This window comes from Protomyctophum bolini (genome assembly GCF_963924005.1).
Source record: "Protomyctophum bolini genome assembly, chromosome: 13".
In the NCBI taxonomy this organism is placed as follows: domain Eukaryota; kingdom Metazoa; phylum Chordata; class Actinopteri; order Myctophiformes; family Myctophidae; genus Protomyctophum; species Protomyctophum bolini.
Window position 1 is genome coordinate 13,750,234 of NC_137874.1, and position 14,903 is coordinate 13,765,136.

Genomic DNA, 14,903 nt, shown 5'->3' on the forward strand with positions numbered 1-14,903 from the left:
GTTGGCTGTGCTTTTTATTCAAGTTCAGAGGAAGCTTATTTCCTTACTAAACAAATAAGCAACAAAGTCTTATGCACACCTGTATGCTCTGAGGCTCAATGTATTTCAGAAAAATGCATATAAAGTGTACAAAGACCTGCACACCGTCTGCACTTGCAATACGGACTTTATTGGCAACGTTTCGGTCAAAGACCTTCTTCAGGCATCTTACTAAACAAATAAAAATACCAACCATTACTACAAGCCATTATACAACTAGGCTATACGTGTCAGCTCATTGTTATATTTGGCAGCTTGGGCCATTTCCACAGGCTGGTGGTCAGAGGCTTGAGTCGGAATCGATTAAGCTTAGCCGTTCTTCTGTGACTGTTGTTGTCCGATGTGGAATGAGATAGCAGATGTACAAGCTCGCACCGCAGCGCGCTGCCCCCCTTTCATCTCACACTCAGAGGCGTCATTCCAAAACCTACACGGTGTGTGCACTGCAAGGACGCGCTGTGATTGGCCAGTCGCTGTGATTGACGAAGTAATTGTACTTCATTACTTTACACCACTGCTATCCAAACCTGGCAGTGGTGGAAATTAACTATGTGCTTAAGTACTGTACTTCTTTTTTCCTGTTTTCAAAACAGTTTGTACTTTTTCTACAATTATTTAATAGACTTTCGTTATTACAAAATGTGAGTAGTTATTCCAATACGGTCCAATAGTAACCTAGCTACTCTACTGTACCTCTACAAATAGCCTATTGTTTTGTTGCCCATGCCCAGAATTGGGACACTGGGGTTAGTGTTGTCTGAGTCCAGATTTAATTATCCTATTTTGCTGTACTACTTCAGGGTCATTTTAATTAGATCATGTATTCCCGTAACTCCTCCGTTTACGTAAGTTTAAAATTATTTTTGTGTTTGTGGGGTATTGGATGGTTCATTAGTAGTTTGGTTTTTGTAGAGGCAACATGTCTCTCCTGGAGAATCAATAATATGTTTTAGAAGTTAGAGTTAGAGGTACAAGCTTGGATGGTGCACAATGTTTTTTTTCTGAATTCTCTCATTAGTAGTTTGTTTTTAAGCCCCGCTGTGATTGGCTAGTAGTCGCTGTGATTGACAGTTCTAATTTTTGCAACTATGCCTAAACATAACCCTAAACCTACTGTAGCCTCAGTAAAACTATGCCTAAACCTAACCTCAGTAAAACTGTACCTAAACCTAACCTTAACCGTAACCCTAAAGCTATGCCTTCCCGGGAGCCAATCAGACACATTGTAAGGCGGGTTGTTGATGGGAGTCATAATCACGTGTCCTTGAAGGGGCTCCTGCGGATCCTCTGAAAATATATTCATTATAGCATCACAACCAATTTCACCACTTTAACCCTATTTAATACTTAAGGCTATTCCAATGTATTCATTATAGCATCACAACCAATTTCACCACTTTAACCCTATTTAATACTTAAGGCTATTCCAATGTATTCATTATAGCATCACAACCTTTTTCACCACTTTAACCCTATTTAATACTTAAGGCTATTTCAATGTATTCATTATAGCATCACAACCAGTTTCACCACTTTAACCCTATTTAATACTTAAGGCTATTTAAATGTATTCATTATAGCATCACAACCAATTTCACCACTTTAACCCTATTTAATACTTAAGGCTATTCCAATGTATTCATTATAGCATCACAACCTTTTTCACCACTTTAACCCTATTTAATACTTAAGGCTATTTCAATGTATTCATTATAGCATCACAACCAATTTCACCACTTTAACCCTATTTAATACTTAAGGCTATTCCAATGTATTCATTATAGCATCACAACCTTTTTCACCACTTTAACCCTATTTAATACTTAAGGCTATTTAAATGTATTCATTATAGCATCACAACCTTTTTCACCACTTTAACCCTATTTAATACTTAAGGCTATTTCATTATAGCATCACAACCAATTTCACCACTTTAACCCTATTTAATACTTAAGGCTATTCCAATGTACCGGTATTCATTATAGCATCACAACCAATTTCACCACTTTAACCCTATTTAATACTTAAGGCTATTTCAATAAAGGAGAGAACACACCAATATGGAATAGCAAATGTTTATTGGAAAGATTTTGGCAGCAGTTTAGCAAAATGGCAAAGGCAAAATTATGGCATTATTTTGGGGATTAGACTCCAAATGCATTTATTAAATAAGATTAGCTTTTAATAGGGAGAACCCCCCATTGGAGCATTGGAGTCTAGACGCTGGTGGTGGCAGCTGAGCAGATGACCCTCCTTCCTTCTCAACACTAGATGGAAAGGTGGAGTCGGGGATGGAGGTGGGTTGCTTGTGGCAGACTGAAAGGAGAATGGAGAGGTGTCAGAGGCAGAGATATTTAAAGGCGGAGTCGAATCACCCGATTGGCTGCTGCAGATTGCTAGGATTTGAGAACAGATAATGATGGCCGAATGAATGCGTTGGTTAAGATCTTCCTTATTGAACCTACGCTAAAAGCTACATTTCAATAAAGGAGAGAACACACCAATATGGAATAGCAAATGTTTATTGGAAAGATTTTGGCAGCAGTTTAGCAAAATGGCAAAGGCAAAATTATGGCATTATTTTGGGGATTAGACTCCAAATGCATTTATTAAATAAGATTAGCTTTTAATAGGGAGAACCCCCAAAATAAGTCTTACCGAGGCAGGTGAGACCTGAAATGAAGCAGAATATGGCAAATGATACTTTAATTTAGACAGCATGAAGCAACAGGGAAAACTACGATTACTTTGAGCGACCACCACCAGCTATATGCAGAATGACGATTTAGGAAGCATGAAAGCGAGATGGTCGTCTAAGACCTGAGGTTAGCAAGGCTGGAATTGACCTTGCATTTAATGGCATGGGGCAACCAGCTATAGAAGCTGTATGCAACTGTTATAAGGCGTGAGCCACCAGCTATATGAAGCTGTATATGCAGATGATCTTAGGCATGTGCGACCAGCTATACGACGCTGGATATGCAACTGTTCTAAGCATGAGCAACCAGCTATATGACGCTGAATATGAAACTGTTCTTTAGCATGAGCAACCAGCTATATGACGCTGAATATGAAACTGTTCTTTAGCATGAGCAACCAGCTATATGACGCTGAATATGAAACTGTTCTTTAGCATGGGCCACCAGCTATATGACGCTGAATATGAAACTGTTCTTTAGCATGAGCAACCAGCTATATTTTAATATATTTTTAACCCACGATTTTGTAACACATTTTTCACCCCTGTGTCAATCATCTAATGTGATCCTGGGCTCTACACACCCTCCGCCAACCTGGGGAGAGCAACGGACTTAACTCATGCTTCCTTCATGCTTGAGTGTCCAAGTTGCTCCTTTACACCTGACAGGGGGAGTTTCCCTGGTTGGACGTAGCGCGTGGAAGGAACACGTTATTCCAACCAGTTCCTTTCCCCTCCATCAGGCGCCCCAGCTGGCCAGGGGGAGGCAGTTTAGAGACCAGGATTACTGCATGTTTTTGTGAGGGTATCTACCCTAGGGGACACGGGGAGAACATGCAAACTCCACACAGAAAGGCCCTTTCGCCAACCCCACCTTCGGGTATGGGCACTGATGACGCGGAGGAGGAAACACGCCGCCAGCACCCACAGCGTCCCGAGCGGGAATCGAACCCAGGACCTTCTAGCTGTGAGGCGACAGCACTACCGACTGTGCCACCGTGCCCCGCAACCAGCTATATGACGCTGAATATGAAACTGTTCTTTAGCATGGGCAACCAGCTATATGACGCTGAATATGAAACTGTTCTTTAGCATGGGCAACCAACTATATGACGCTGAATATGAAACTGTTCTTTAGCATGAGCAACCAGCTATTGCCTATATGCAGCTGATCTTCGGCATTAACAACCAGCTGTATGAACTTGAAGCTGTATGTGCAACTGTTCTTAGCATGAGCAACCAGCTATGAAACAAGGCATGTTAAAGCCGAGTGTGACAAATTTGGACTCATGAAGCGATATTTATAAAGCAAGATAGCCGACTGAGACCAGAGGCCATTCATTATTTGAATCTAATGGCATGAGCAACCACCGCCAGCTATATGAAGCTGTATATGCAAATGATCTCAAGGCATGAAGCTAGTTTAAACAGATTGGCAAAGTCAGACGTATGAGAGCCATTTAAGGCCTGAAGCAAATTTAGCCAGAAATGACTTAATAGCATGAGCGACCATGACCAGCTATATGTAGCTGAATACGAAATTGATCTTAACGAATAGGCTATACGCTGAAGGCTTCGGTGAGATATGCAGCAAAGCCAACAATAGAAGGCTAACCTGAGAAATATCCCCAAAAAACCTATAAAAGGAGCTGCATAATGAGCAGCTGAAGACCAGAAACTGACTACCAAATAACAGCTTGGGTTCCCTATGCAATTTGCCTCTATTGAGCAGATTTGAAACGCACCAATCTTGATACGACAAGGTGCCATAAGGCTTGAGTGAGCCGAGACAGCATACTTGAATATGCAATACTAAAATAAAGGGCAGAATGGTGAACGGACACTGAAACTTTGTGGCACCAACAAGCAATGAATGACATACATGAAATACCAATGAGACTGATTGCAGCTGATGATTATAGCATTGGCATGTACTGTATGCCACCGAGGTACTGTCGTTGATGCATTGATTGACGACAGACGAGGCCTGGCTGCAAACCTGACCATTCCAGCATCCGAGTCTTCCGAGATGAACGGCACTCATTTTCCATTAGCATTGATCATTCACCATGCAGGAAGCCGGACATGGAAAGGAAGCACAAAGCAGAATATCAAAGAATGCTGATGAATAAGCATTATTATGATCATTGAGTCCAGTAGCTAATTTAGTGCTCTGCTTTAGCATGGCCATTATGTTGGCAGCAGACAGTGACTTTATCTGAGGGCTATTAGCAATGACGTCGGCACATGACTAACCTTTTAGCAGTTTAAGCATTAGTTGAAGTGAAGCTGAAGGAGCAATGCAGTCGCCATGTGCTAGCAGGCTCATGACCAACTGAAACTTTAGCAGATTTAGCAAAAGCTGAAGGAGCAATGTAGTCAGCACGTGTTAGCAGGCTCTTGACTAACCTTTTGCAGTAGTTGAAGCATTAGCTCAAGGTGAAGGAGCGATGCAGTTGGCATTGTTATCATGACTGACCTTGTGGTAGCAGCATTAGAGGTTGATGAGATTTTTAGCAGGCTGGCAGCAGGCTGAGAAGACAGAACCATGGCAGGAGCAGTTGAAGTAGCGTAGCCGAGATGATTAGTGGGCTTGCGGCAGGCTCAGAAGACAGACTTCATGGGAGCAGCAGTTGAAGTAGCGTAAATGGGACTTTTTAGCAGGCTTGCAGCAGGCAGAGAAGACCGACCTCGTGGCAGCAGCAGATGAAGTACCATAGCTGAGATGATTAGCAGGCTTGCCGCAGGCTGAGGAGACTCATGGCGGCAGCAGTTGAAGTAGCGTAGCTGAGATGATCAGCAGGCCTGCAGCAGGCAGAGAAGACCGACCTCGTGGCAGTAGCAGATGAAGTAGCTGTGATGTTTGGCGGGCTTGCAGCAGTTTGAGGAGACTTGTGGCGGCAGCATAGCTGAGATGATTAGTAGGCTTGCAGCAGGCTGAGGAGACTCATGGCAGCAGCATAGCTGAGATGATTAGTAGGCTTGCAGCAGGCTGAGGAGACTCATGGCAGCAGCATAGCTGAGATGATTAGTAGGCTTGCAGCAGGCTGAGGAGACTCATGGCAGCAGCATAGCTGAGATCATTAGTAGGCTTGCAGCAGGCTGAGGAGACTCATGGCAGCAGCATAGCTGAGATCATTAGTAGGCTTGCAGCAGGCTGAGGAGACTCATGGCAGCAGCATAGCTGAGATCATTAGTAGGCTTGCAGCAGGCTGAGGAGACTCATGGCAGCAGCATAGCTGAGATGATTAGCGGGCTTGCAGCAGGCTGAGGATGAAATGCATTCTGAAATGATGGCAGCTGATTTAGTGGCATCTGGAGCAGGACCTGAAGCAATTAGAGAACGCATAGCAGCAGCATTGACTGAAATGATAAGATGTCATGAGAGCAGCAGCATTGCCTGTGATAAAACTATATGTAAGCAGCAGCAGCATGGCCTGTGATAAAACTATGTAAGCAGCATGGCCTGAAATGATGAGACGTGAGCTGCAGCAGCAGCAAGTGGAGCATGACCTAAAATGATAACATGTAAGCAGCAACAGCATGGCCTGAAATGATGAGACATGATAGCTGCAGCAGCAGCAAGTGGGGCATGACCTAAAATGATAACATGTAAGCAGCAGCAGCATGGCCTGAAATGATAACATGTAAGCAGCAACAGCATGGCCTGAAATGATGAGACATGATAGCTGCAGCAGCAGCAAGTGGGGCATGACCTAAAATGATAACATGTAAGCAGCAACAGCATGGCCTGAAATGATGAGACATGATAGCTGCAGCAGCAGCAAGTGGGGCATGACCTAAAATGATAACATGTAAGCAGCAGCAGCATGGCCTGAAATGATGAGACATTATAGCTGCAGCAGCAGCAGCAGCAGCAGCAAGTAGAGCATGACCTAAAATGATGAAAAACATAGCAGCAGCAGCAGCATGGCCTGAAATAATGAGACATTATAGCTGCAGCAGCAAGTGGAGCATGACCTAAAATGGTAAAAACATGTTAGCAGCTGAAACATGGCCTGAAATGAAAGATCAAGTTAGCATTGGAACATGTTTGCGAAACCTGAAATTAAAATATTTAAACAACTGCACTTTGATAGCTCACAGGAGATTCATTGACTCAAGACAGACATGCATGCAAATAAATGATTTCCTCCTCTGCCATCTCTTGATATGAAACTGGGTTTACGTTTGTAACCTATATTTTTAGAGCAGTAGCTCTAGCTGTGATATCATGTAAACAGCAATAAAGGTAGAATTGAAATTGCAGGCATGAGTTAAGAATTAGCTGAATTTTAGGCATGATATAGTAGCTATAGATAGCATTAGGTGCAGGCATGACAATAGCTGTATATGCAGCATGGTAGTTAGCATTAGCTGGATTGCAGGCATGATAAATAACATTGGTTGAAGCAGCAGTAAGAGCAAAAAAAATAATTCATAATGGCATTAAGCTACAAACTGTTGAAAGCTGGAATTGAAGCAGGCAAACAATGCATCTGGGAGGAATGAAGTCAGCTTGTTGGATTGGAATAGGCTGCAGGAGGCTGTTTGATGAGAGCAGGCCGCATGGAGGAAGTGAGGTAAAGTTCTTCGAGAACAGCAGTTCTGAACTTAGCCCCAGCTAAAAATATTTGAAAGAGGGCAGGCATGCAGCTAGTGAGCTGCCACTTGTGAGCACTGAGTGTGTACGCCACGGAGCACAGCGAGAGCACATCTTGCTTGTTGCAGACTGAAAGGAGAATGGAGAGGTGTCAGAGGCAGAGATATTTAAAGGCGGAGTCGAATCACCCGATTGGCTGCTGCAGATTGCTAGGATTTGAGAACAGATAATGATGGCCGAATGAATGCGTTGGTTAAGATCTTCCTTATTGAACCTACGCTAAAAGCTACATTTCAATGTATTCGTTATAGCGTCACAACCAATTTCACCACTTTAACCCTATTTAATACTTAAGGCTATTTCAATGTATTCATTATAGCATCACAAGTTCACAACCAATTTCACCACTTTAACCCTATTTAATACTTAAGGCTATTTCAATGTATTCATTATAGCATCACAACCAGTTTCACCACTTTAACCCTATTTAATACTTAAGGCTATTTAAAAAAAACAGCTCATAGATCTGCTTTTTCTTATTGAAAATTGTAATAAAAAAATATGAATGTATTTTAACACATCTTCTCTTATGGGGGTATCTGGCACCAAATATTTTCAGATGGGGGTCCAAGTTTTTTTGGGGGGGTTTTTGCATCAAGACGAGCCTTCCTGCCATGGTCAGCACCACATCAACGCTGGTGTGTGCTCCCTCCCCTGTGTTTTGATTGTCTGCTTTGAAATTGATGACAAGACGTGGACCACAGACCACAGGCTCAATGTTAGTTGAAAGGTTGCCAGATTCACTTGAGTGGTGATCGCTGTTTGGGATTCTGCTTCGTGCTCGGGTGAATAACAATTGGAAAAATGAAATTATAAATCTGCAGCCTGCGCCATGCTGAGCTGCTGCAAGTCCCTGCTGCTCTGTACACACAAACTTACCCTGGTTTCCTTATGCATGTTTATATTGGATTTGAAATCAATTAATGTTTTTGTTTGTACACAGCGAGGGCAATGCCTACACCCAGGGGTGGAAAAAGGACTCACATTTTTTTCATTCTCAATAAATTAGCCAGTTATGTAATCCTGATTGTGATCGAATGGCCAGAAGGTTGAATGTGGGTTAGGTATTTTGGACAGTAATATTAAGCAAACAAGGAAGAAGTAATTTCAATTCCTTGAAACTGATTCTAAACCCTTAAGCTTTATTTAGAATAGAATTGCAATGTTATCTCAGGCAATGGATTAGTATGGAGCCTTTCATAGTGGCTACTGGCTACATGGCCTTGTATGGCTATATTGCTTTTATGAATCAACTTCCAAATATGGCAACTAGTATCCCAATTAAACCTAGTTTATTACTGTATAATAAGAATTGCACAACAAAAATAATGTATTCATAAAAGTAGTCCCTGCATGTGACTGCCTGCACTAATGAGGAAGTTTATCTGTAAATGCATGGAGAATACAGCAATATTTGCCTTGAAGGCATGTACCGCACGTAAACGCACACCAAAAACAAAAAAGTAGCCTATAGCCATCATATCCCTCTATACCAGCAGTCATCAGCCACTGATGTAGTGTGGTGCAGAAACGCATTGCCCTCTCGCTGTATTTTAGCGTTTTCACTGTTTGTTTAGGTACAGTAGCTCAAAAATGAAACTAACGTCAAAGCGGTCCAACAGGTATAGAGGTACTATAATAGGTACATAGGTATTAAAGAGTTTAGAGAGCACAATTTCTGTGAGTTTGTTCAAGATGCTGTATGTGGTGCATAAAAAGGTTATGTATAGGAAGGCAGACCTGTCCCAGACAATGTGTGGGAGGTTCTGGATGTTTTATTACGCTACTAAAAGTAGATTTTCAACTCCACAACAGTCCTGCTGTGGACGATGTACAGTAGCTCACTCTTCTATTCTGTGAACGTGTGAAAATGAGAGAGTATCGCAGGGCTCGAAATTAACTTTTCTCCTTGGTAGCAACGGTGCTACCAATTTCAAAATTAAGGAGCACCAGAAAGAAATTACGATATAGATGTAATCAATTTCTTACATTCATAAAAACAATAATGTAACAACAGTGTGGTGTACAAATAACATAACATGATGAAAGTAGTTAAAAAGGCATGGTAGGCCATCACTATTCAATATGCTGGAGCCAGAATTTAAAATGTAGTGTCCAGACTTTCTGTCTCTCACAGTAGGCTGACAGGAAATGGGGGACAGAGATGGGGGGGGGGGTGACATGCAGTAAAGGCCGTTGGGATTGGGAGTCGATCCCGCGGCACACTGCCAGGCTTGGACTACCGAGCCAATAATATTTATTATTATGGATATAAATAAGTAAACACAATATTTCTCTGGCAAATACATGGACATTGTATTTTAACACGTATGGACAAACCCAAACCTTGACATGAAAACGGAGATTACACACATTTATCGATTGAGCTAGGCCTATATGGAATGGAAAAGTTATTAAACGCCTCTTTACATTTTTTTCTTAAAATTGCTAAATACAATGCACAAGTACTTAGTATTGGTAAAATTGATTATTTGCATTGGAAAATTAAATGGCAATTATTTGTAATTGGAGTCTGACATTATTCAAATGTGTCAAACGTCGACTTTGTTAGTTAGGCTGCTGCAGCGTACAGATTAAACAACTGTTCTGTGTTAGGGTTTCAAAACGGTTTCATTTTTGAGTGGCGCTATAGCCCCTTCTATATCCAGATTTGAGTGTCAAACATTGAAGATGTAAGTGTGTAAACGCAAACATTGTGTAAACACAAATAAAACATTGAAGACAGTGTGTAAACTCAACATTGACGACAAAAGTGAGAAATTGTGATTGGCCGGCGTGATTGGGTGGGAGATGTGCCATTGGTTGAGAATAAGATGATGTATGATGACAAGAGCTCCCCTCACTTGATTTTTATTATCATTAGGGCTTTGATGCAAAAGCAGCAGCTGCATAAGTTGTGGTGCTTAATGGAATGCATAGTTGCTCTCCTCAACTGCTCTCAACTGCTGCATAGCAAGAAAAGAAAAATGTATCCTCACGTCGATCCGCAAAACACTGGATCATTCACATTCACTACGTATATACAGTACTAGCGCGTAACGGTAGAACACACTACTGGCCGTGAGCACTGGTATGTCATTAAAAAATGTTTAAAAAAAAAAATCCAGAACTACATTAGTTCTATTGATCCAAGCCGAAACACAATCAGCGTCTACTAAATTACTAAATACTGTTCTGTTAGTTCTATTATATTATATTCATTAATCTCGTGTACCCCAATGATACTATTACCCACAGCAGTACAAAATAACTATGATGACTTTCTGGGACATTTTGTGTCAAGTGGTGATTCAGCACGCTCCATTGAATTGCATGGCTGGTGATGCCAGGACCCGAGGGTTGCAGTATCATATCAAGACTTTCATTAACAAAAAACAAGACACGGGGCATGGATCCCACGTCGATCTCGGACTTCATGCGTCATCATCTGTCAGTAGAGGGTTCCCATAATGTGAGTCGGGGCACTTCATTTATTTAATATAAAATATAAAATATAAAATAAACATTAACAAAATATATATAAAAAATTAATGAAAAATGTCATGGCAAAATCATGGCCCCCTCATGCATTGGAATGCTCTAATATAAAGGACGAGGCGGCCGTGATTTTTCCATTACCTTTTGAATATATTTGAATATCTTTTTTTTATGTTTTTTTAATTTGAAAGTAAAATATCCCTTTAATGTGCAATATTGTTTTCTCACTCAACAGTGAACTAATCAACATGCAGTATAAGATAATACAGCGTATTGGCACGTTTCTGTGCAGCCTGTATGCACTTATACTGTGTGACAATTAAACTTTAATACTAAAAAACTTTAATACTAAAAAATAAAAAAAATTGCTTCGACATAAGTACTCAACCAACATACTGTGAAAGGAAACAGGCAGCCACTGTTGAAAAATTATTGTGCAAAGATCATTTGAGAACCACTATGAGAACCACTACAGTCATTTATAACAGCGTCACAAACAGGACATTCTGGTGTTTTTGTCATGTGAGCCTTTCTCTTTTCTCTCACTTTTTTCTGTGCATTGTGTAATACCCTGGAATTGAACCCGGGTCTCCCGCATGGAAAGCCAACATCTTAACCACTAAGCCAAAGGGATATCCCTATGACTCAGGGGGATATTAGACTTATGAGGCCATCAGGCTGAGGCTGAGAGCCACTGCTACACTTGACAACACAAGATCTGGTTCCAGGGGACACCTATAACATTTGTCTATGTGGCATTCTTTGCAAATCTAGCGGATCTGAAAGCTGACAACACTGTCCATCACGGCACGTCAGCTTGTAGATCGGCAATTTTTTGAATGGCTGAAAAAAATAAAATAGGGTAGAAGTGTTTAAACTGTTTCTCATCCTCCAGTCTCATTGACTTTAACTATAAAGTTAAACATTAAAAAAGATAACTATAAAACTATTGAACTATTGAAAAAAGAATACTAAAGGAGATACTAAGTTGGTCAGTCCAGTGGTTTGCGGCATTCACTCGTGTGTGTGCGCACACACACACACACACACACACACACACACACACACACAGTTTAGAGTTTAATTACCTCTCTTGTTGACATGATGTACCATAAATTAATTTGTTGTGTTTAGTCATTGTTCTGTTCCTGTGCTTGAACTTCCTAGTGAGAACATCGGGATCGAAGAAATACTCCATCTCATCTGTGTATTGATGAGGATATGTATCGATAGGTGTCCCAAACACCTTTCTGCCATTGATGAAAGCCTTCATAATGAAGTTGGTCATTCTCCGCGACAGCCCTGTGGCCAGATTATGACTCACATCAAATGGATCTTCCATTACAATGTACTTGGAGGTCCACTGTTTTGCAATTTTGGTGAGACAGGCTTTCTGCCGGATGCAGATAACATGCTCCTTGAAGTCAAAGTCTTCTGTGTAAAAGCGGAGCAGGCCAAGCCACAGATCCCCCACCGTTTCAGTGTTCAATCTGTACTGAGACCACTGTTTAGGCAGTGCTTCCAAATCATCAAAATAATAGATGTTCCTCCAACCATCAGCCAGCACTTCTGGTTTCTCTTCTCCTTCATAAAGCTCCTGCAGCACAGGAATCACTGGTGGGTTTCTCTGCTGGAGGAAGAACAGGACCATGATCGCGTAGGCGTAGGACGAGAGGCTGCCACAGGACGCGTCCCCTATGTGACACATCTTGGCAAAAACTTTCATGATATAGCAGAGGATCGTCACTCTCTTGTCGATAGCAGAATATGTTGCCAATAGGCGCGTGTTGTGCAGGGCCAGGGTGTTGTAGAGACTGATGTCTCCTTCCAGCTCTGTGTGGACGTGAATGAATTTGACAATGGGCACCTTGGCTGTAGTGATTAGCAAGATGTTCCTCAGACCTGGGTGTTTCCTCAGTAATTTTGTCAGGTTCTCAATGATCCCAATGCAGTCCAGACCATCTGAGGTTGCTTGTCCCTCCATCACCATGCAGATATCAAGGTCGCTCTGTCTAAATCCAAAGCCATTCTTAGATGATCCAAACAACCGCAGCTTTGCTCTTGGAAACTCCCTTCTAACAAAGTTCTCCAGTTCGTGAACAATGTACTCTCTCACATCCCTTTCCAGTTTCTTAGGGGCAAAGTCCTCATAGCATTGCTCACACACATAGTTGAGAGTTTTCATGAATTTAGGTGTCATCGGTGACCTGCGACCCCTCCTCTTAGGGCTGGTGGTGTACGGCTTGCCCCGGTTCCTCTTGGCTTGGTGACCTCCGTCGGTTTGGGGGCAGAATCCCTGTCCTTGGTCCAGGATCCTCCAGCTTTCTGTCTCATTTCCCATATTACTCCTATTCCGACCTCCTGCCTTGGCATGGCGAGCCCTTCCTGACTCTTCCATGGAGCAGGTAGAATATTAAAATTTCAGTATTTGTATGGGTTATATGTATGCATGTGTTGACATGCCAGCATGAAGCCTTACTGATGCCCTTGCCTGTTTCAGTCTAGAAGGTGGTGGGACCAGTTGTTCATGAAACCTCACTGATGACTTTGCCTGTTTCTGTCTAGAAGGTGGTGGGACTAGTTGTCTTTTATTTTTATGTGGCCTGCATGTGACGACACATATCTGACCAGTGTCAACACAGTTTAAATTATCTTTCCCTTAATTTGCGATGGAGACTGGACACCAGCGTGGCGTCATTATGACATCAGCATGATTGATGATTTCCAGACCCAATGTTAACTCTTAATGTAGCAAGCAGTAGCCTAATTCATCTAACCTGACGCTGCCAGATCCAAGAAGCTTGCTACACAAATTAGTTTCACAGCTTATTGGGATCTGGGATCTCGGGAGCAAATTCAATGACAGGGCTGTTCCTCTTTTTCAAGATACTTGGTAGATGATTGGATGGGACCGTCTGTCTATCACCGTGTGGGCGTGCAAACACAACTAATCATATTGACGTGTCTATATAGCGTCACATCCGGTTTTGCACATATCCCGCCCTTAGCTCACGCTGATTGGTTCGAACTGGAGCTGTTCGGTGTTAGCTCAATCCCCTGAGCGATCTCAGATGGATCCTGTGTTGGGGAACATGGTTACCCAATACCGCCCCCATCTGGCAGAGTCAGGTTATAATTCATCTGCAATCACAGTTGAATTGTGCATACAGAGTTGATGTCTTCTCCTCTTTCCAGCTGTGACCTATTGCTCGTTATTGCTTGCTCGTTAAGCCTGAGCAACAGAGTAGTGTAACGTATTAAGTCCCTATACAGAGGGACTGTAGGGCAGCGGTGCCCGAATGGTTTGCAGAGCGGTCTTGATACCGGAAGGTCGCCAGTTCGAATCCCCCGACCGGCACGTTAAAATTACCACCGCTGAAGTGCCCTTGAGCAAGGCATTGAACCCCTACCATGAAATGTTCTATGAGCAGGTTGTGGCTGTAAACAAGCATCTCGAGCTTAGTCCACTTCCCTGGGTAAACAAAGAACTTTGCTTTGCTGTATAGGGAGAATTAAATGGCATGTCAAAATTTGAAAGAATTTAGAATCTATTCAACACATCGTGATCGAGCATCATGATAGTTCAGGCAATTATGGCAGTTAAGATGTTCACTACACACTCATATTCCCGCAATCCTAATGGTTGAATTGTCTTTTTAAGCAGAGCGCTTAGCAAAGGTCTCAGCACCTCCTCTGCAGCTTGCCTGTGAACAAACTCCCTCCATATCCCCAGCCTCCTCGTTGTGGAATTTAGTTCTTCACTATGTCAATGTTACATCTGTGTATCGGTTATCATCATAGTTTAGCCTTTGAAAGGATGTTATGTCCATGCAATAACTGCAATTTTAGTCTTGCTTCAGGGGAGTTTGTGATCTCAGAATTGATACAGAATGTGGCGGTGTGACTCTGATCGTGCGATACTACAGATGTATCTGTGCAAGCATCAATTTCATGCTTGCACAGATGCAACTGTAGTATCACACGACCAGAGTCCCCAAACGAATT

General features: G+C 42.1%; 2 protein-coding genes across 4 annotated transcripts in view; one reads left to right on the forward strand and one right to left on the reverse strand.

The window, feature by feature from the left end:
• Nucleotides 1-14,903, forward strand: part of LOC308326732 (relaxin receptor 1-like) — a 98,541-nt gene that overhangs the window by 15,080 nt on the left and 68,558 nt on the right. The gene's annotated exons all lie outside the window — the stretch shown is intronic.
• On the reverse strand, nt 11,983-13,296 carry LOC308327045 (terminal uridylyltransferase 7-like; the record flags this gene model as incomplete). Its single annotated transcript, XM_080780180.1, has 1 exon — nt 11,983-13,296. The coding sequence occupies one exon, from the start codon at nt 13,294-13,296 to the stop codon at nt 11,983-11,985; it is 1,314 nt and encodes a 437-aa protein (XP_080636306.1).